The sequence below is a fragment of the Equus caballus genome, chromosome 11 (assembly GCF_041296265.1).
Source record: "Equus caballus isolate H_3958 breed thoroughbred chromosome 11, TB-T2T, whole genome shotgun sequence".
In the NCBI taxonomy this organism is placed as follows: domain Eukaryota; kingdom Metazoa; phylum Chordata; class Mammalia; order Perissodactyla; family Equidae; genus Equus; species Equus caballus.
The window spans coordinates 6615899-6636519 of record NC_091694.1 but is presented as its reverse complement, the minus strand read 5'-3'; the positions used below and the strand labels follow the sequence as shown (position 1 = coordinate 6636519).

Here is a 20621-nt window from a genome sequence, read left to right as displayed (position 1 = left end):
AATTCTGAAGAAAAAGAGATGTCAGGGAATGTGGGGACTGGCCACTTGGTAGACAGGCATGAACAGTAGGGTATCAGGATTAGATTCAGCTGCCAGAAAAGTGACAATAGTCACTTAATAGTGGCTTAAATTCATCAAAGTCCAGGGTAACCTGTCCAAGGCTGCTTGGGCAGCCATCTCCATAAACTTTCCAGGGGCACAGACCCCTTGCCGTTAACCAGGCCACCATCCTAGGGTATGGCCCTTATATCTGGCCCAAGCCGGCAGCTGGAACTCCAGACACCACATGGATGATGAAGCAGCAGGATGAAGGAAGGATTGAAGGAGAAAGGGGCTCTGGGAGGTTGCCTCCCATGGGAGCTGCCTCATGAGACTTTTGCTTGGATCCTGTTGGCCAGAACTTAGTCACATGACCACGCTTAACTGCTACAGTGGTTGATACAGGTGGTCTTTCTTCTGGGTGGCCATGTACAAGCTAAAAATTGGGCATTCTACTACCATAGAAGAGGAAAGAGGAAAAATGGCAGCCAGACAGCCTTGGTGCCACAGATAAACAGGAACGTGTATTGAGCAAGTACCATACTTCCAGCATTGTGCTTGACATCTTATATATTAGTCACTTCTCCCTAAAACCCTAGGAGGCAGACATCGTATCCCATCATACTGATGAGGAAACAAGCTCAGAGGTGTCAGGTAACCTGCCCAAGGTTACACAACTAGTAGGGTCCAGAGCTAGGCTTATGAACGTTGTCATGGACTGAATGTTGGAGTCCCCCCAAATCCATATGTTGAAGCCCTAACCCCAAGGTGATGGTATTAGGAGGTGGGCCTTTGGGAGTAATTAGATTCAGATGAGGTCATGAGGGCGGGGCTCCCATGATGAGATTTATAACCTCCCTCTGCTTTGTGAGGTCAGGGTGAGGAGACAGGAAGAGAGCCTTCACCAAGTACCAAATCTGCTGGCACTGGCACTGTGATCTCGGACTTCCTGGTCTATGGTATTTTGTCACAGCAGCCCCCCTTCATGAGCTGAGTGAGACAGACTTCAAAGCTTTTCCTGCAGTATCTGGCTGCCTTGGGAGTCTGAGAGTAGAGGGTGGAAGGGGGGAACTTTGGCCATTTTTTTCTTATGTTCAGACCAGCTCACCAGGGCAGAAAAGGAAGCAAGGGTTTGGAGGAAAAGACAGTAATTTTTTTGTTTTTGCTGAGGAAGATTCAACCTAAGCTAACATCTGTGCCAATCTTCCTCTATTTTGTATGTGGGTCTCCACCACAGCATGGCCAACAACAAGTGGTGTAGGTGAACGCCCATGAGCTGAACTGGGGCTGCCGAAGCAGAGCATACCGAACTTAAACACTAGGCAACAGGGCTGGCCCCTTGTTAGTAATGCTTTTTTTTTTTTTTTCTACTTTTTCTCCCCAACTCCCCCCAGTACATAGTTGTATATTTTAGTTGTGGGTCCTTCTAGTTGTGGCATGTGGGATGTCACCCCAGCACGGCCTGACGAGCAGTGCCATGCCTGTGCCCAGGATCCGAACCTGCGAAACCCTGGGCGGCAGAAGCGGAGTGCGCGAACTTAACCACACAGCCATGGGGGCGGCCCCAGCAATGCTTAATAAGCATTTACCCCTTTGTTTTCAACTCCTGGGGTGAGGGGTGCAGATGGAGAGCAGGAAGACAATGTTCTTGCTGGTCTGGTCCTTGCCAGTGCTGAAATCAAGGCCACTGCGCAAGGGAGGGGTGAGGCTGTAAGGGCTCAGGCAGGACCCTCATCCTCTGCCTCTGGGCGCCGTTCCCCTCCGCCTATAGACGGAGGAGGATGCGCCAGAGCACAGCATCTCGGCATTAGAATCCTTGGGGAGCTTTGCAAAGAGTATTTTTCTCTTCACATGCATATTTACTATTTTCCCCCTTCCATGAGGTTCTACAACCAGCTATTATAGCCAACAGTGTTCCTTTATCTCTTTCTAAATTTTAAAAATTTTATTGTGGTAAGAACACTTAGCATGAGATCTGCCCTCTGAAATGTGCATGTGTACGATATGTTCTTGGTGACTGTGGGTCAGTGTTAGACAGCAGATCTCTAGGACTCATTCGTCCTGCTTAACTGAAACCTTATGCCCATTGATTACAAACTCATCTCCCCTCTCCCTAGCCCCTGGTAACCACCACTCTACTCTTTGATTCTATGAATTGGACTACTCTAGGAACCTCGCACAAGTGGAATCATGCAGGATTTGTCCTTCTGTGACTGGCTTATTTCACTCAGAATAACGTCCTCAAGGTTCATCCATGTTGTCACATATTGCAAAATTTCCATCTTTTTTAAGGTTGAATAGTATTCCTCTGTGTGTGTGTCACATTTCCTTTATCTGTTTATCTGTTGACCCACATTTAGGTTGTTTTCACAGCTTGGGGATTGTGAACAGTGCTGCAATAAACATAAGAATTCTAATATCTCTTTGAATCCTCATTTCAATTATTTTGGATGTATACCCAGCAGTGGAATTGCTGGATCATATAGTAGTTCTATTTTTAATTTTTGGAGGAATCTCCATACTGTTTTCCATAGCGGCTGCCTTAATTTACATTCCCACCAACAGTGCACAGAGGTTCCAATTTCTCCACCCTCTTGCCAGCACTTCTTGCTTTTTGCCTTTTCCTTTTTTTTTTTCTTTGCTAATAGCCATCCTGACAGATGTGACATTTTGTTCTGAGAAAAGTAGCCTCTCCCAACAGGTTACTTTTTTCAGGCTACAAAAGTGTTTGAAAGAGCAACTTTATGGTCAGAAAACCTTTGTAGAAGGACTTACATCACTTACTCAGAACAAAACATTTTGAATTTTGTTCAAATAAGTTTTTAAACAGATTTCATTCTAGGAGTAATCAAGCATCTCGTCTAAGACAGCCCCTCCATCTCTCAGCCTCAGTCATTTGCTCATTAGACTAATTTTGTCTGCCCAATTCCAGTGCAGGGAGATTAGAAGCAGTGGAAGAACCTCCTCAGAGCTTGCCTACCAGGAGGTTTAAATGTGAGATTCAGACACAGTTTTGTCCACATGAGATCAACTGCCAAACCACTTCCAACAGTCTGATAATTCAGTAGGGAAATAAGATCAGAATTTGTATCGAGAAATCAATACCTCCCCCATACAAACCACCACCAGGCAGATGGTATGATGGAAGAGAAGATCTGATTTAGAATATCAACAGAAAAGATAAAATATCTGGGAACAAATATCACAAGAAACGTGCAAAACCTCCATGAGGAAAACTCTGAGACGTTCCCAAAGGACATGAAACTGGAAAGACGTGCCATGTTCTTGGATAGAAGACCCAACATCATAAAGATGTCAGTTCTTCTGAAGGTAGTTTATAAATTCAACATGATCCAAATAAAAACACCCAGAGGCTTTTTTTCTGGAACTAGACAAGCTGATTCTAAAGTTTACATTAAAAACATAAACAAGCAAGAAGGGCCAGGAGAACAGGAGAGGGAGAGCCATGGGGGAGGAAGGGCCCATCTGACATCAAACCTCTGTAAAGCCTCAGGAACTAGCCGAGTGCGCCAGGCACAGCTCCAGGGACAGACAGATAGACAGAGCGAGAGAACAGAAAACCCAGACACAGGACCCCACCATGGAGAAATTCAGTGTATAAGGTGCATCCTCTCAAATCTGAGAGCTGACAGCGGACCTTTTAATAAATACTATCTGGACAACCGGGTAGCCATCTGGAAAAAAGATAGATGGATCCAAGCTCACACCGGTTACCAGGAGAGCCTTCAAATGGATCAAAGATTTAAACATAAAAAAATGAAAATATGAACGCATTCTTTTTTTTTTTAAAGATTTTATTTTTCCTTTTTCTTCCAAAGCCCCCTGGTACCTACTTGTGTATTTTTAGTTGTGGGTCCTTCTAGTTGTGCTGCCTCAGCATGGCTTGATGAGAGGTGCCATGTCTGCACCCAGGATTCGAACTGGCAAAACCCTGGGCCGCCGAAGCAGAGCATGAGAACTTAACCACTCGGCCACGGGGCCAGGCCCTGGATGAATTCTTTTGCCCTCAATAAGAACAAGAGTCATGGGTGGGCACAGGGTTGGCCAGAGTTGGGCTGAGAGAATGAATCACCAGCTGTGGGAGCTAGCATTGATTAATCCACATTATCCTGTGCAATCCTCAGACAGTTTCTTTTATCAGCCTAAATTTCTTGACCTGAGGCTTAGAAAGGTAACTTGTTTAAGGTTACCTACCCAGTTACTCCCAAAGTACAGGAGGTGACCTATCCAAGGCCACCCCAGAATCTGGGGTCCTAACCCTTGCTCTCCTGTTCCTGGCTGCAGATGCGATCGACCACCACTGGCAATGTGGCTGTTGAAGCAGGGCTCCAGGCTGGGTGGGGGCAGGAGGGTGGGGCCGCAGGACAGGTCAAGGAGCGGTCCTGTCTTCAGGGAGTAGCTCCTCAGTTGGGCAAACAGACAAGAGACATATAAAATGGAGGAGGGGACAGGTATTCGGGGTTTGAGACTGTGGTGGAGCAAGAGTTCACTGGGAGCTGGTCAGGAAAGCTTTCTAAGAGGATGTGGGGTGTGTAGAGACAGTTCTCATGTCAGGTTGGGGATAAGCTGACAAGAGAGAAAGAGAGGCCTTGGCCTGAGATCAGAGAAAAAGGCGGATGCTGGCTAAAGCAAGGGACACACTCAGAAAGGACTTAGAGGGCCAAAGAGTTGGCAAACTGGACCAGGCTCAGACTGTAAAAGGCCTTGAATGCCAAGATCATAGTCAGTATAGTCCCATTGCACTTAAGAGTTTGAAAAACACCTACACATGCAATCATGTTGGATCCGCAGGCCAACCTGGAAACGCCGCTTGTTTTTCAAACAGATGAACGAAGGGATCAGAGGTTAAGGGCCCTGCCTGAGGTCACACAGCTGAGAATAAAGCCCTGGGTCTCGTGACTCCAGTCTGACACTCTCCCCTGTACTGTGCCACTCCGAGAGTCAGGAGTCCACACTTAGTCCTCCCAACAACCTGGCAGAGGGGGAACGATTCTCATCGGAAGAGAAAAGGCGTGACAGGGCAGTTAGGGGACAATCTGGATCATCTGAAGGAAGACACAGGGTGGAGCACGCGGACGGCCACAGGCGGGGTTTCCTGGCAGCAGCATCCCCAGACACACAGCTGGCCCGTGCTGTGCAGCCCTGGTTCGCCTCCTGCCTCTCTGGCCTCTTCTTGCTTCCTCCTCTTCCCCTGGCCAGTCCTCGGGGCCTGGCCTTCCTCAGGGCTCAGCGCCCTGTTCTGCCCCCTTCCCTCATGGAGAGTGGAGAGCATGAGGTCTCACCCAGGGTTGTGGCTTCAGGGCCACCTCCACGCACACAGCCCCTGATCTTGGGTCCCTTGTTCAGATTTGTCTCCTGAGCTCCAAGTGAGCACATCTCCTGCTCCCAAACGTCTGTCCACGGGCACCTCAAATTCAACCCAGAGGCCTTTCTCGCTACCCCACCCACCCCCTCCTCTAGGGGTCCTCTCAATCAACAGCAACCACTGGTCCCCCATTGCTCAACCAAGGATCCGAGGGGTCATTGCTACCTCTCCTTTCCTTTATCTCCCACGTAAACATGGCTCAAACCGACCAGATTCTCCTTGTTCCTCCCGCCGCCCCCTCTCTCACCAGGAGAAGTGCCACAGTCTCTTTCACTGCCCCCTTTCTCCACAGTTCTCTGCTTAAAATTCTTCAGGGTGTGTCTTCATAAAACCTTGCACATGAATGTTCACAGCAGCACTATTCATAACAGCCAAAGAGTGGAGACAACCCAAATGTCCATCAACTGACGAATGAACAAACTAAATGTGGTCTATCCCTACCATGGAATATTATTCAGCCATAACAAGGAATGAAGTACTGATGCGTGCCACCACGTGGATGAATCTTGGAAACATTATGCTGAGCAAAAGAAGCCAGACACCAAAGGTTACGTATTGCATGATCTCGTTTATACAAAATGTCCAGAATAGGCAAATCCATAGAGACAGAAAGTAAGACTGGTGGTTGCCAGGTGCTGGAAGGGGTTGGAGGAAAATGAGAAGTGAGTGATAATGAATACATAGTTTCTTTTGGGGGTGATGAAAATGTTCTAAAATTGATGGCATAGGGACCAGCCCCGTTGCCAAGTGGTTAAGTTTGCGTGCTCTGCTTCGGTGGCCCAGGGTTCCGCTGGTTCGGATCCTGGGCGCAGACCTAGCACCACTCATCAGGCCATGCTGAGGTGGTGTCCCACATGCCACAACTAGAAGGACCTACAACTAGAATATACAACTACGTATTGAGGGACTGTCGGGAGAAGAAATTAAAAAAAAAAAAGATTGGCAACAGATGTTAGCTCAGCGGCAATCTAAAATAAACAAAATTGATTGCATAATTCTGTGAATAATACTAAAAAACAATTAATGGTATGCTTTAAGTGGGTGACTTGTATGACAAGTGAATTGTATCTCAATCAAGTTATCCTTAAAAAAATTCAAAAACCCCAACCCCCCAGAGCTCCCCACTTCCAGCTCCTTCCTGTGGCTTACACAGGCCTGCTTCATGTGGCCTCTGCCCCTGCGCCAACCTCTCCTTGGGCCCTGGTCTCCCTCCCTCTCTACACTGCGCCCTCTCTGGAACTTGCAGCGCCGTCCTGCCTGAGGCTTTCTTGCCTGCAACACATTCCTTCCTCTCCAAAGAGCGACCATCTTGCTCAGCTCAGCTCTCAGCTCTCTGTTTATGCATAACTGTCTCATCTTCTCTGACTTCTAGACAGGTGGGAGCGGCTGCTGAATGTCCCCCAAACTCCTACGCTCCCCTTAATCATGCCACTTCTCCCACTGAGTCATTAGTTGGCTGCCTTCTGCCGCAGACGGTAAGGTTGGGAATGCTGGCACCATTGGCCTTGTTCGTAGCAGCGTGTGGGACATACTATTCTTGTATCAGATGAGTACCACGGACATGTAGGATGTTTCACTCACTCTTCTAGGTGCGAGGGATGCAAGAGTGACTGAGTTCCTCCTGCCCTGAGGAGCTTACAGCCTGATAGGGGAGACGGGCAAGAAGAATTACACACTCACTAGAAACCAGCGAAGTAGCGATAAGGGCTACATAGAAAAACAGCGTGGTAAGGAATAGAAAGTGCTGGAGGGGAGGTGATTACTAATTACATTCAGGGAGGGCTTCTCGGAGTGAGGACTCATATTTGAGCAGAGGCCTGAAGGAACCACATGACGATCTCGACAAACACCCAGTGAGGGAACAAGGAGCACAGGAGCGATGGCCAGAATAATGAGAGGAATGGGGAGCAGGGCTTGGCCCCAATGCGTTGGCCAAGTCTGCTCCAGGATGTACGGATGGTGGTCTCATGTCAGCTTTAACTTTGCTGTCATCACTGCTTCTTTATATTTAGATTATGATGAGCAATTCCACTTCTTCCCCCCAAACTTAACATTCTCAGCTGAGCCTTTCAAGTTCCTCCCCTCTTCACTATTCTCCAAGGTGGTCCCTGGATAGTCAGGGTAGGGTGATGTTTGGGAACAAAGGGCCCCTGATGTCAGGGACGCAGTACATCAGATGTTTCTCACTCAAGTCAGGGGTAGCGGTGAGCTGGTGGAATCCGCCACTGGCCCTCTGGCTTCCAGCAGGTGGCTGGGGAAGAAAGTGGAGGACCACCTGGGCCAGCTGAGCCTAGACTCTGTCACACAGCCACACTGAGCTGCAAGGAGGCTGGCGCGTAGTCCAGCTGACTGGCCAGAAGCAACGAGAACCGAGCTGGTTCCCTTAAATTACCATGACCTCAACAGTTTCTTCCAGGCTATCCTGATTTGCCCTGTGCACCATTGCGAGTGAGGTCTTTTGAAAACTCATCTTTGATCACGCCCTTCATCTACAACACCAAGGGAATGCTTGTGTGTCAGCAGGGAGAGTGGCATTGTTCAGCCCACGTTTGAAGGCCCACAAACCCACCTGGACTCTTTCCTCGCTGCAGGAGGCTGCCCAGGCCCCACACACCTCTATTAACACTGCACTGCCTGCCCTGTGGGTCTACTTGTCCTATTTAGAAAAATCTCCCCCAAGACCTGGTTCAAGCCCCACCTGCCCCCGCCCCCGACTGTGTGTTGTCCACAATTCCTCTCTGAAATTCTCTCATCCATCGGCTTGCATACCAATACAAGAATCACTACCAAAGAACGCATCGATATCAAGTACAGAAGCCTGAAGTCGGGTAATTCCAGTTTCAGGATGACTCAGAGCAGTAATGCCTGCAGTGTAGGAGTGGAAAGGCCAGCTGAAGCTCTGGGGGAGGATACAGATGAGCTCCCCTGAGCCTCTACCTTGAGTGGGGAGAGGTGCCTCCAGTTCCAGAGTCGGAAGGGAACACCACACACCCCAGGAATGAAGTTCACCACGTGGATCGCTCCCAGGAGTGCTCCACCAGCCCCAAACGGGGTAGATAGGAAAGGGGGCGCTCCATGCCCTTTGATTCCCTAGCACAGGACAGGAATAGGGGAGGGGCACGGGCGGGGACCAGACGTGAGGGCACTTACACAAGGTCATAGCACTCACTCACGTTGCAAGTTATTTGGGAGGGAGGCAGACCCTGATAAAGTGACTGCAGACTCAGAGGAGAGCTGCGATGACTGTGCTTTCTAAAAACCTAATTCTGGACACATCTGACAAGGAGATGGGATATTAAAACATTTGACTGTCTTTGGAGACCCAAGACCAGTGTCGCTTATCAGATGGGCTAGAATCAGATCTTGAAAGACCGTCTCAGTAATATCTTTTTGGGAGGGATACAGTCTACATTTTAAATGAACTCCGTCACAGTTAAATCTTTTAAAAGTAGTGTTTAGAATGCCTTGAGTAGCAGGTGGGTTAGTCGACACCACTATCTCATATTTATGTACCAGTGCCGACGGTACACAGAGTGGCACTCCTACTTCCTTAATGGGGATGAATAATCTAAGATATAGTGGCAATTTAGGATTTTGATGCTACCCATCTTGGTAGCGAGCACAGGACTCATTTGTTTCGGGGCTCCGGCTGGAGTGAGGGGCTTGTAACCCCCAGGCCCAAGTTTAAGAAGGCCCCAAATGAACACACACTCCAGGAGGGTGTCCACTCTCTCCCTGTTCTCCTGTGTAAAACAGAGCTCAGATCTGGTGAATGTGCATTACGTGTCAACACAGAATCTCAGGAGTCAGAAGCATTTCCGAGGAACGTAAATACAATTCTACTTCCATTTTTCCTAGTTATCCAGGCACTTTGGTAAAGCAAAACGTTCTGACTTGAAGATCACCTACTGCGAGCAGGTCAAGGGGCCAAGCATCAGGGACACGCAGGCCCCTTGTGCCCATCGCCTTTCCGGCCTGCCACCCAAGCAGCCCTGGTGCGGCAGACTGCCTCGGAGCACGTGGCGGGAGCTGTCACCACCATCCCCTCCACAATCAGGTCTTAAGACGAGCCTCTGTTAAAACTCCCAGGTCACTAAGTATGAAGAATGTCAGTGAGCCCAGGAGGGTGCGTCCAAGCTCCAGCCGCAGCAGAGCCCTCTGAAGAGTGGGCGCCTACAAGGAAGCCCCAAGGCCACTCACCCACTTGTAGCTTTTAGTCCAATCACAGCTGACCTGTTCCATGGCTGGGTCTTCCCAAAGATGCTCCCACTCAGATGCCTTCCCAGGAATTACAGATCCACGGTCAGCAGGGGTACAATCACCAAGACACCTGTGACCAAACCGATCGTGTAGAAGCAGGGATTTTCCCAGTAATTCTGACACTACTAGTCAAGTCGAGCCATAAGCCTCAGTGAAGCTGCCAGTCACTGCCTTAAGTTTCCACTTAAATGGCCCCATTTGGAAACTTCTGCTCAGCTTTGGAGTAGCTGGCCTAGGCGGACCAGAGACCGCAGCCCCCAGGACAGTGCTGTGTAAAGTTCCTTCTCACACACGGTCACTTCTGAGAAAGGAGAATTGAAAACCCACACCCAAGCAGGGCGGCCACGAATGAGGTCGTAGGCTGAGCTCTATTTAAGAACTAGACAAGGAACACAAGTGAAATTCCTTGGGTTTAGCTTCTTTTCTGCTTGTTCTCTATAAACAAACCTTATTCGATCTTCTGTAGCCTGTGCTGTGTGTGCTGCAACAGGCCTCGTCTCACCTGAAAGCGGCCTGCTGAGTGGACAAGCGTGCTTCGGCTGCTTAGCACATCAAGACTGCTTCCACAATCATTCCATCCTTCTGTCCTTTATTTCAGGGGGTGCGGGGGGTGGAGGGAGGAGAGGGACAGAAGAGACAAGGGCCAACGAAGCTGCACTCTTCGTCCTCACAAAGCTCTAGGTCGAGACTGGAGTTCCCAAAATGTGGTCTACGGTTTCTGTCAGAAACACCAGGCACGCCTGTTGGTGCCTTCGACCACAATCTCGGAGTAACTGAGGGTGGGGTCTGGGAACCTGCGTTGTGAATAAGCTCCCCAGGGATTCTGAGGAACAGCGGGGGCATCACTCCTCCAGGGGCCCAGTGAGACCCTCATGCTCCCCAAGGAGCTAGGTGAGTCGATGTAAGGACACAAGAGTCCTGACTCTGTGACCTAACATCTGACATAGGTTTTAGGTTTTTTTTTTTTTAAAGATTTTTTTTTTTTTTCCTTTTTCTCCCCAAAGCCCCCCAGTACACAGTTGTATATTCTTCGTTGTGGGTCCTTCTAGTTGTGGCATGTGGGATGCTGCCTCAGCATGGTTTGATGAGCAGTGCCATGTCCACGCCCAGGATGCGAACACTGGGCCGCCTGCAGTGGAGTGCGCAAACTTAACCACTCGGCCACGGGGCCAGCCCAGGTTTTAGGCTTTTATTTTAAGTAAGGCGAGGGTGGGAAAAAAAAAAAGATACAGAGTGAAGAATTCACTGTATGTTTATTATTCACAGTTAATCACTACCTACCAAATGCTATCCGCAGAGTTAAAGGATTAAGTACATAGGTCTTTTTATTTAAACACTGATTTTTTAAATATATACACACAAAACTTAGTTCAGCAAGGCTTCATGATATACACCAATTCCAAAATAAAACAATCAAATGGTCCAGGTGTAGAATGCCAGATTCCTCTTATCCTCAGCGAGGAAGGGAGAAGCTGTCAGGAAGGGAGAAGCTGTCAGAGAGGGAGCGAGGAGAGTGGAATGCTCCATCCAGAAGAGCAGCCGCCTCCTGGGCCTCCGAGCGCTCCAGGCTGTCTGTCTCCATAACCAGAGGCCAGGGGAGACTCAACGGACCGCTTCAGAACCCAAAGGCAGTCACCAGCTCCGGGCAGCCCCATTTTCGTTGTGGGAAGGGGACTGGGTGGAGAGAGGGAGTTCAGAGGCACATCACTAGGAGGGACAAGCAGCTGACAGGAGACGCAGAGAGGGAGCTCCGCGATGGACTCAGCCTTCCTCCATTTCCAGTCTTTCCTTCCCAACTGTCCCTGCTTCTCGGAGACATGTCCTTTTCAGGGGTTAGGGTGGAGCCACTATAAACACAGCCCGCTGTGAATGGAGACATGGAAACCCCCCAGCCGCTCCTTGAACGCTGCCCTAAGGCCCACCTGGGCAGGCTGGGTAGGGACACAGAAGGTGAAAGCCATGAAGAGACACCCCTAGCTTTGAGAGCAAGAAAAATGAAGTGAAAACTCTCACTTGCCGCCCCAGTGCAGGAATCCGGTATAACCTGATACAGTTAAGGAGCGGCAGAAAGCTTGGGCTTTCCCGTGTTTGAAACTTGCTGGCTCTAGGGATTTGCATCTGGGGGTCCCTGGGGTTAAGGAGGCAGACAACACCTGAGACTGCACGGTTAGTCAAGGACTCTGACTCCCTTTCAGCCAGACCCAATCTGAGGTGGGAAGAGCTGTAACGGCTCCTCCCTCCTGGGGCTGGTCACACTGCACCCGGTGCAGCCACTCCAGACACCCAGGCTTCTGGCTCCCTTCAACTCTGGAGGGCTCATGAATATTAAAGCTGAACCTTAAAGACTTCTGGATTGGAAGAGGCAGAACGCCCACACCCTCCACTTCTACTTGTCTCTTCTCTACTGTTTTCCCTTCCCCCAGGGAAAAATATTTACACAGAGCAGGAGACAAACTGGCCAAAAAGCTCTGGACTGTCTTTAACTTATTTTAAAACAAAACAAAAAACACCACTCAGAAGCAACCCTTGAAAATAAGGAAAAAGGCACTATGAAAAAACAACATGCTCGGTAATACAATTTGGAGAGAAAACAATGTGGAAAAGAGCTGTAGTTCTCAGTCTGACTTTCTCAGGAAGCCGCAGGGGGCACCGCTCCTTCCTTCCACCCCACCTACTTCCACTTCAGCAAAACCTACGGGGGGTCGGGGGTCGCGGCTGGAAGGCAGATCCTACTCGCCCTCCCCTCCTCGGGCAGAAGCTCCACAGCAAGGGCTTGGCGCACCCGCCCGCTCCTTTCTGTGTGTATGTAGGAAGAATACAGAGACGGCTGTTCTTCTTTCAGTCAACCCGACTGAAACAGACATTTGCATAGAGAAAATACCAGCCCACTTGGTTTCTTTTCTTTTATTATTGGCATCAGCTAGGACTATACGTGGCATTAAACGTCATGCACTGATGAACAGAAGAGGAAAAGGATGAAAAAAAGGACAAAGGAGGAGAAATAGGAGCAGCGGTGAAAATTTGTAATAAAAACTCTCTTCTTAATTTATAGGTAAGATTTGGCATTGTTATATCCAACTCCCCCTCCCACCCCCCAAAGTGCCAACCAAAGTGAGAGGGTCACAGGTGACCCAGCCAGGTGGTCTGAGCTCCCTCGCAGACTGCTGTTAGGGGCAGCTCGTGGGTTTAATTCTTTTGTACGTTTTAAATTTTTTCACTTTCTTTAAATAATCTCTTCTTGATTCTTAGACGTTCCGGTTCACAGGGGTGACATAATTGCGGGGAAACATGCCGGTCTGCCCGTGGCAAGCCCCTTTCCACCAGTTGGGGTCTGAGTTATCCATGACGTGGATAAAGTCTCCCCGACGGAATCCCAGCTCTCCATCCTCCTGGGGATCAAAGTCAAAGAGGGCTTGGACATACGTCGGCTGCTGCAGAAGAGGGGCAGGAAAAAACACAGACATCGCATTTCTGACGGTGGCCAGCCCCCGCGTGAGGGGACTGGCTACGGGAGGGAAACAGATGTGTGCCAACTTGTTCACATTTCCTGAAATAACCTCCCATTTCTCCTCTCCTCTCCATTTATTCTTATGGATTCTAAGTTTACTCCAGGTGGGTGTAGTGTAATCTTTCGCCAAAGCTCAAAAATACTGGGGTAAACCTCACTCTGGCGGCCACTTGTGCCATGTTATCAAGTAGAGAGCGGCAAGCACTGCTTTAAGGGGAAAGAACTTCAGAGACAGCCATTGAGGTTATGTTTATAATGCCAGGATTTGAAAATGCTTTAGTTCCTATCACTTTATCACTTAGACAATCCTTAAGGTTTTATAGAGTCAAAAGGTCAAGAGCTTGAATAAAATGAGGTGGTGCTAATCCTAGCACGCAGCTAGGATCTAGGGACAGGAACAGAGCAATGAGTGTGGACCCCTCTCCCGCACAAGAATGATTTTCCTCACAATTTGCTTCCAGGGAAAGAATATTTGAGAGTGTGTTAAAGAGCCTCTTCTTAGAGACACAGGTGGTAAGCTAGCAACACACTGCCTCAGAGAAGCAGCCTCTGGAAAAGGCAAAACCTTTTTATTTCAAACTTCAAATCTTTAACATGAATTAAGAGTAACATTTTGAATAACGAGCATAGAAGCCCTAGAAGGAATCCTTTGAAAGGCACCTGCTTACCTGAGAAGCTATTCTTAATTGCTAAAAATGATCCCAATCGCTCTCTTATGAGAATTACCTGTGGCACCTGTTCTATGTCCCGGAGAAATATCTGCTGGTTTCTGGAGACAGATGTGGATCTGTGATAATCTACCAGCTCATTCAAAGAATTGAACTTCACCACCCAAAGGAAATACTTCCCAGCTCCATCTCGGAGCACCTTGAAGTGCTGCACGTCGTTTCCAAACCTGGGGAGGGGCAGAGAATACACGTGAGAAGAGGCCGGAGGGCTCTGCCCTGGCTACCGGGGCCGTCTGCCCATCAAAGCGGAGTCTTGAGAGAACCAGTGTTCTGGCAACACTCCTCAAAGCCTGAGGGGCCCAGGACTGTGGTACAACATGACTTCCTGGCTGCAGAGTTAGGAGAATCACTGAGCGCCCGAGCCTCATCCGCTGGGCCTGATGACCACCAGCGACAACATGAAGAATCCTCACCAGACAGGGAAACCCCCTCCACCAGTGTGTCCAATTCTGAAGATGTCTGTGAATAAAAAGAGAATGCCCTAACCTAGGGCATGCCTCTATGTGCCCTGCACTGCCCCAAATGAAACAGAGCCTTATTTAAGGCAAGGAGTGTGACTGACTTAACTTTTCAAGAAAACAAAACAAAACTTAGGTGAAATGCTTTTAACTGAAGCATAATTGACATATAATAACTTAGTTTCAGGTGTCTATTATAGTGATTCGGTATTTACATCCATGACGAAGTGATCACCACAATAAGTCTAGCTACAATCTGTCACCATACAAAGTTATTACAATATTACCGACTATATTCCCTATTCTGTACATTACATCTCCAGGACTTATTTATTTTATAACTGGAAGTTTGTACCTCCTAATCCCCATTTAAAGACTACAAAATGTAGGATAGGGAATAAAGTGAGAAGAGGTGGACTAATGGATATACTTTCAACAATTCTCCTGTAACTGGGAACAGTTTAAAGTCACATTTTCCATTCAGGGATTTTACTTCTATTCAGGGGAAAAAGGTCTCAGATCAAAAGAACATACTGGGACAATAAATAAAAGAGGCCCAGGCACCAAAAGGGAAAAGCTCCCTTGTCTAGTGGCTGGCAAAAACAGCAAGAGCCTGATGAGTGGTAAGGGCCACTAGCACAGAGCTGTCTGGCTAGAACACTAGCCCAACGAAGGCTCTGCCTGTCCTGCTCACTGCTCAGTCCTCAGCGTCCACACCATCACACTGTGAAGAGCAGCTGAACGAGTGAACGACAGTCTCTCCTCCCAACAGTCTTACAGCATAAAGAAACAAAACACTTCTTAAAAACAACCCAGCAGGTGGCAGCACTGAGCTTTGAGGAAGCCACTGAGCATGATACACCAAGTGTTTAAGAACAGTACTGCTATTTCACGGGAGAAAAAGGGCAGATGGCGAGAAAGCTTTATGAGGAAGAACAGATTCAAACGACACTTCTGGCCCCACAGAAGCCCAGTCCCACCACCGTGCAATGCAGCCGCTTTCTGAAAGGGAGACGGAGTCCCTGACAGTGAGGTGTTAACCACTGCAGTGTTTCCACAACATCATGAAACTAGAGAACATCTCAGAGACAAGATTCTTGAACGTCCTTTGTGAAGGTGTTTGTGTTGTTAAAGGTGGTAATGACATCTATCTCAAATTTTATTTCTAAAACAATAAATACATAAACTCTTTAAGGTTTTTATTTGATAAAACAGAATGGCTTCGGAGCGTCCTGGCAGCTGCTGCATGAGCATGCTCAGCGATTAGTCGAGGCAATCAGACAAGGCCCCGAGTGAACACTAACTGCCGCGGTGGTTTTGGCCACCATCCAATGATTAATTGCTTGTATTCCTCACCCATTTATATTTGGGTCAGTATAAAACGTAAGGAAAACAGACGATGAAATACAAGTTAATGAGAAGTCTCAAGATACTTCCACCTCAAGATGCTTTCTGTCAGGTCCTCATTTGCATGTGTTTCATCAAGCACATCAAAAAGCCACTGTTCCTATGCATGTGGGAGTAAGGGGGTACATAGGAAATCTCTGTACCTTCCACTCAATTTGCTGTGAACCTAAAACTGCTCTAAAAAGTCTACCGAAAAAAAACCTCACTGTTAGAAGAAGAAAACTGATAATCAAATCCAGTTTGACTTTTTCATGTTGGGACTAAAAACTAACCATACTGGAAACACATCTGTAAAGCGTTGTAAATATCACCTAAAACCACCTCCCCTATCTTCATTGAGAAAAAGAACACAAAGATTCTAAATTTAAATCTACATTTCAAAAACCTACACTTTTGGTCCTAAAGTGAAACAAGATATTCGGTTGATTTTTGAAACCGAAAAATCTTCACATCATTTGCAAATGGCAAATAAATTGTCTTATAGCCTTCACTTAAAAACAACCAACGTAATCTGTATAATAGAAGTGATCTGAGTTTGTAACCTAATCACTCCTTTGTCATATGCAGGATGAAGTGATTTGTTAAGAGCCCTAGGGGAGGTGTTCTTGTGATAGTATATTAACTAGAAAAGGACTGAGTCAAAACACATATGGGAATGACAATTTGATTCAAAATCCTTATGTCACAGATGGGGAGAGATTTGCTTAGAATCCTCAAAGTTCCAGTTTATATTCAAGATTCCCTGGGTGCTAAAACTCCCTGTCTTGCCCATTCCCTGCTCCCTCCCACATTTAAATTTACCACTCGGGAAAGCAAAAAACCCTTGTGGTAACTTTTTAAAGTTAATGTAAGAGACCTAAGATGGTGCAGGTAGATTTAAGCTAGATATCTGGTAAAGGTGTGCAAAAAGGCAGCTGAAATGGCGATGTCCTTAACGAGAGTGCAGGAATCCCACAGATGGCAAGGGTGCTCAGATGAGGAAAGAGCTGCATGGCAAACACTATGGAGTGGTGGGGATTAGGGAAAAGTGGGAAGCACATGCTGTCTGAAGAGCAGCTGCTGCTCAGCAACTAAAGACTGTTTCCACATGGGAATCTGAACCCAGGGCTGCTAGACTCATTTTTAAAAGGAGCCAGAAATTAGAATTTTAATGTAAAATTTTCTGATTTGTAAAATACTGTTTAGGCTAAACCTCTACCAGTTTGCAATCACTGGTGAGTGTAGCCAGACACCCGGCCTATGGCTTAACAACTCAGATCAGTTGGAGACAGGATTCCAGGCAACCAAAGCAGGAAATACTTACTTGACAGAGAGGGAGAAATCCCCAGGAGCACTCTCACTCTCTCGGATAAGAAAGGCCCCATCATGCCGCTGTTTGCTAAGCATTTCTTCTGCCTTGGCTCTGGGGATTTTGCCAAAAAACCACCTAAGGAAGGAAGGCAAGCCAGTCAACATCTGCTTCCCCACATAGAAACGGGATATCCAGCCTCCGAAATGTGAGTAACAGAACACTCCTTGCCAGAGGAAGGGGCCTCTTGCTTTACCCTCCAGTCTCAACATGCCCAATCACGCTGTTCGGTCAGGTCCTCCCCTGAGAGACGGACCATCCCCCTTCAAACGACTTCACCCTACCCCACTCTCCAAAAAATGACTCATAAGGTACGACTGTGGGCCACTCTTTCTACAGAGGAAGACACTTAAAAATAGGCCTCCAGGCCAAAGCCCACTGGGCTCCCTACGGACTCACCAGCAAGGCACAGGGGAAAGCCCAAGCCTACTGATTTGAAACACGGGACACAGCCCCTTCTTGCAACCGTCTGATACGGCTGCAGCTTTGCTACGGTGGGAGTGAGGGAATGGGGGCAGGAAAGTTGAAAGGCCCAGAAGCTGGAGACAGGGCTACTTCTTATAACAACCCACAGGGAAGACTGTCAGGCTGTGAGAGAGCAGATCTGCTAGTCACCACGGTTGGCATTTCTCTTAAAGCCTCTCTCTGCTGTCACTGCTCAGAGTTTAGCTTTCAGGAACCATTAGGAACATCATAATTTACCCTATGCAGAGGAAGCTAGCTGCAAAATTTGATTTTTCATTTGGAGCAAGTTACAGATTCTGTTCTCAATGCTAATTCACCCTGGCCACAAGAAAAAGTGGGTGAATTCACAGAAAACTGTGGGAGCAACTGGCCTGTGGCTTACCAGGAGGAAGAGGAAGAGAACACTCTCAAAAGGCTTCAAGTCACAGCTGCCTATTTCACATGAAAACCAGTTTTAATTCGGATGGATGAACTGTGAAAACAATGTTGTGTTTTCAAAGTTGCCTTAATGTGTTTTTATTATTTTTAAAAAGCTACAACATGACTTACAGCTAATAAAGACCTATCTGCTTCATCAGACTCCTTACCTGGTAACTAACATTCAGTAAATATGCAAACTACAGTGACAAAGGTACCTAACAGTCCCTTAAAGTTATAAATCTAATTTATGTATCTATCTTATAAGAAACTACAGTGCAAGATGTCTCTAAAATAATCACTATACTAAAATTCAGACAGAAATATGTGAGCTGCTAGGAAGGAGACATTCAGAAGTTGCCACAGGTAACCCTGCAACACTCTGAAATCTACCTACTTGTGTCTTTCTGATTTTGCAGACTATACTGCCAAGCTGTGGAGGGGCTGGCACCATCTATCTTCCTGCTTCTACAGATAACTCAAGAGTGAGTCCTCCAGGGCCTGCAAGCCAGGCCACACAAGAGAGAGCACGCATTAACACAACAGAATGATCTCCAACTGTGAAAGGACAGCTAACAGTACTGAGACCATTTAAATGTTTTCTATTTGAATCTCTGGGGCTTTCAAGTTTATAATGCACTTACATGCAGTGGGCATTTGACTGGGGTGGGGTGAAGCTACTCAACAGCCACACTCTCCTCCTAAATCCCCAAGATCTTCCCACCAGGCAGGCATTTTCTTTCCCCCTCTTCAAAGCTATATGTAATGAATATAAACTACAATAGCCAAGATGTGCCTGAAGTAAAAATAAAAAGCCACACTTGGGCCAGCCCCAGTGGCCTAGCGGTTGAGCGTGGCTTGCCTGGGTTCGGATCCCAGTTGTTGGCAGCCATGCTGTGGTGCCAGCTCACATAAAAAAGAAAAAAAGAGGAAGAGTGGCAATAGACGTTAGCTCAGGGTGAATATTCCTCAGGAAAAAAAAAAAGGCAAGCAGCCCAAGCCTCTTCCTTCAAACTCCCCAGAGGCAGCAATTGTTGGCGGTCACGTGTGCATGTTGTTAGATCTTCTCTTACGGTGCACAAATATACAGATACGGTAGGACTGTTTTCTGGCTCCCAGCTTAAAATTAACTCAATTTTATTTTCAATTAAAAAAAAACCTATAGTGAAGGAAAGTACTCTAATTGGAATTTTTACAAAATGAAACAAATCCTGTTACAATAAGCACCTAGACTGAAAAATAGAAAACTAGTTGGAGACCAACTTATTAAAGAAAGATTTCTTTTGTATGTGCTCCCATTTTTACTAAACACACACACACTCATTCACATTCCCTCTCTCTCTCAAGGATGTCCCACAGCACAAGAGATACCACACAGTATGAGGAACAGCTACCACTTTGTTAAAACATTTAAATACCACTACCCTACATTTCCATAGCACTTTATACTATTGATAAATTTGATTAGCTTCCTTTGAATGGTGATATTTCGGTGTAACTACATGGCTATGGTTGAAATTTCAAAAATCTTTAAAAAGATGGGTTTATATACTACAATACAAACAGCAAGGGAGAAAGCTAATGGGAGGAGGTGGCTTATTTTCCAATTTAATTCTTCACTACGTCGCATGGGCTCCCATTCATATGCATTTAATGTGAAAACCACATATTTAGATCCACCTCCTGGTATATACAACTCACGTTGCAACGCTAATGCCAACAATCATTTCATAGTCTGTGTTTAATTTGTTAACTCAAATGCTATAGTAGGTCATATTCCATTTTAAACTTCCCTTTTCCTCCCTAACAAAAACTAAAGGTTGGGGGAGAGGATGGGAGGGAGGAGACAGGGAGGGGTGCGCTGGTACTCTGTGCTCTCCCACAGCTATGAAATCAACATTGACCCTGTACTCACAAATACCCAGGCACAGAGCAGTCCCATAACATGAAACATGCCTGTAAGGCCAATCACCACATAGGTACAGGTCATGGTCTTTTTTAGTAATACGGTTTCCTTTTTCAGAACCCAGACTGGATGAACACTGCCTGACTTTCAGCCAGAGTCTGTGAAGAACAACACCATGGAGCCTGTACTGGATGCTTCTCGATCAATTATTATTCCAAAGTTCTTTATTGTGGGGAAAGAGGATCAGGCATGAGAACGACCTTTCCTAAAAAGCTAACCAATTAATCAAATCAGTAACTACAACTTTCTAAGAGAGGTGGCCTTTCCTGTATTTTCTCAGTGGGATTCAAAAAGCCTATGTCACCTGAAACAATCTGAAGAAAAATAAGGATTTAGAGTCACAGGCATTTTATTTAAAATAAAAATTTCAGCATGATGTTCTGAATTCCCTATCAGCTTAGAAATATGGAAATGAAAAGGAACTTAAGTTGATTTTGTTATCATTGGATATAGTGCTGGAGTTGGCAAATTATGGCTTTCGACCTAAATCTGCCCAGTGTTTTATGGTCCACAATCTGTTTAAAAATTTTTAAAAGCTGTTTTAAGAAATTCAAAAGAAGAATATGTGGTATGACAAAGATTGCATACGGCCCACAAAGCCTATTCTTTGCGGCTTTACAGAAGAAGTTAAGCCAACCT

The 20621-nt window shown here is 46.8% G+C and overlaps 2 protein-coding genes across 4 annotated transcripts in view; both read right to left on the bottom strand.

The window, feature by feature from the left end:
- Positions 1-9955, bottom strand: part of SLC25A19 (solute carrier family 25 member 19) — a 36816-nt gene extending 26861 nt beyond the window's left edge. Inside the window, exon 1 of the mRNA XM_070226904.1 lies at positions 9626-9955. The gene's annotated coding sequence lies outside the window, so the exon portion shown is untranslated. The remainder of the gene's footprint in view (positions 1-9625) is intronic.
- A 964-nt stretch (positions 9956-10919) lies between these two features.
- The window catches only part of GRB2 (growth factor receptor bound protein 2), a 62137-nt gene continuing 52435 nt past the window's right edge, over positions 10920-20621 (bottom strand). For 2 of the 3 annotated variants that reach the window (XM_001495766.7, XM_070225645.1), the window contains exons 4-6: positions 17090-17212; positions 13920-14088; positions 10920-13116 (exon numbers count right to left, since the gene is read on the bottom strand). In XM_001495766.7, coding sequence (XP_001495816.1) covers positions 12931-13116; positions 13920-14088; positions 17090-17212 — 478 coding nt within the window. In that variant the 3' untranslated portion in view covers positions 10920-12930. 3 annotated transcript variants of the gene reach the window in all.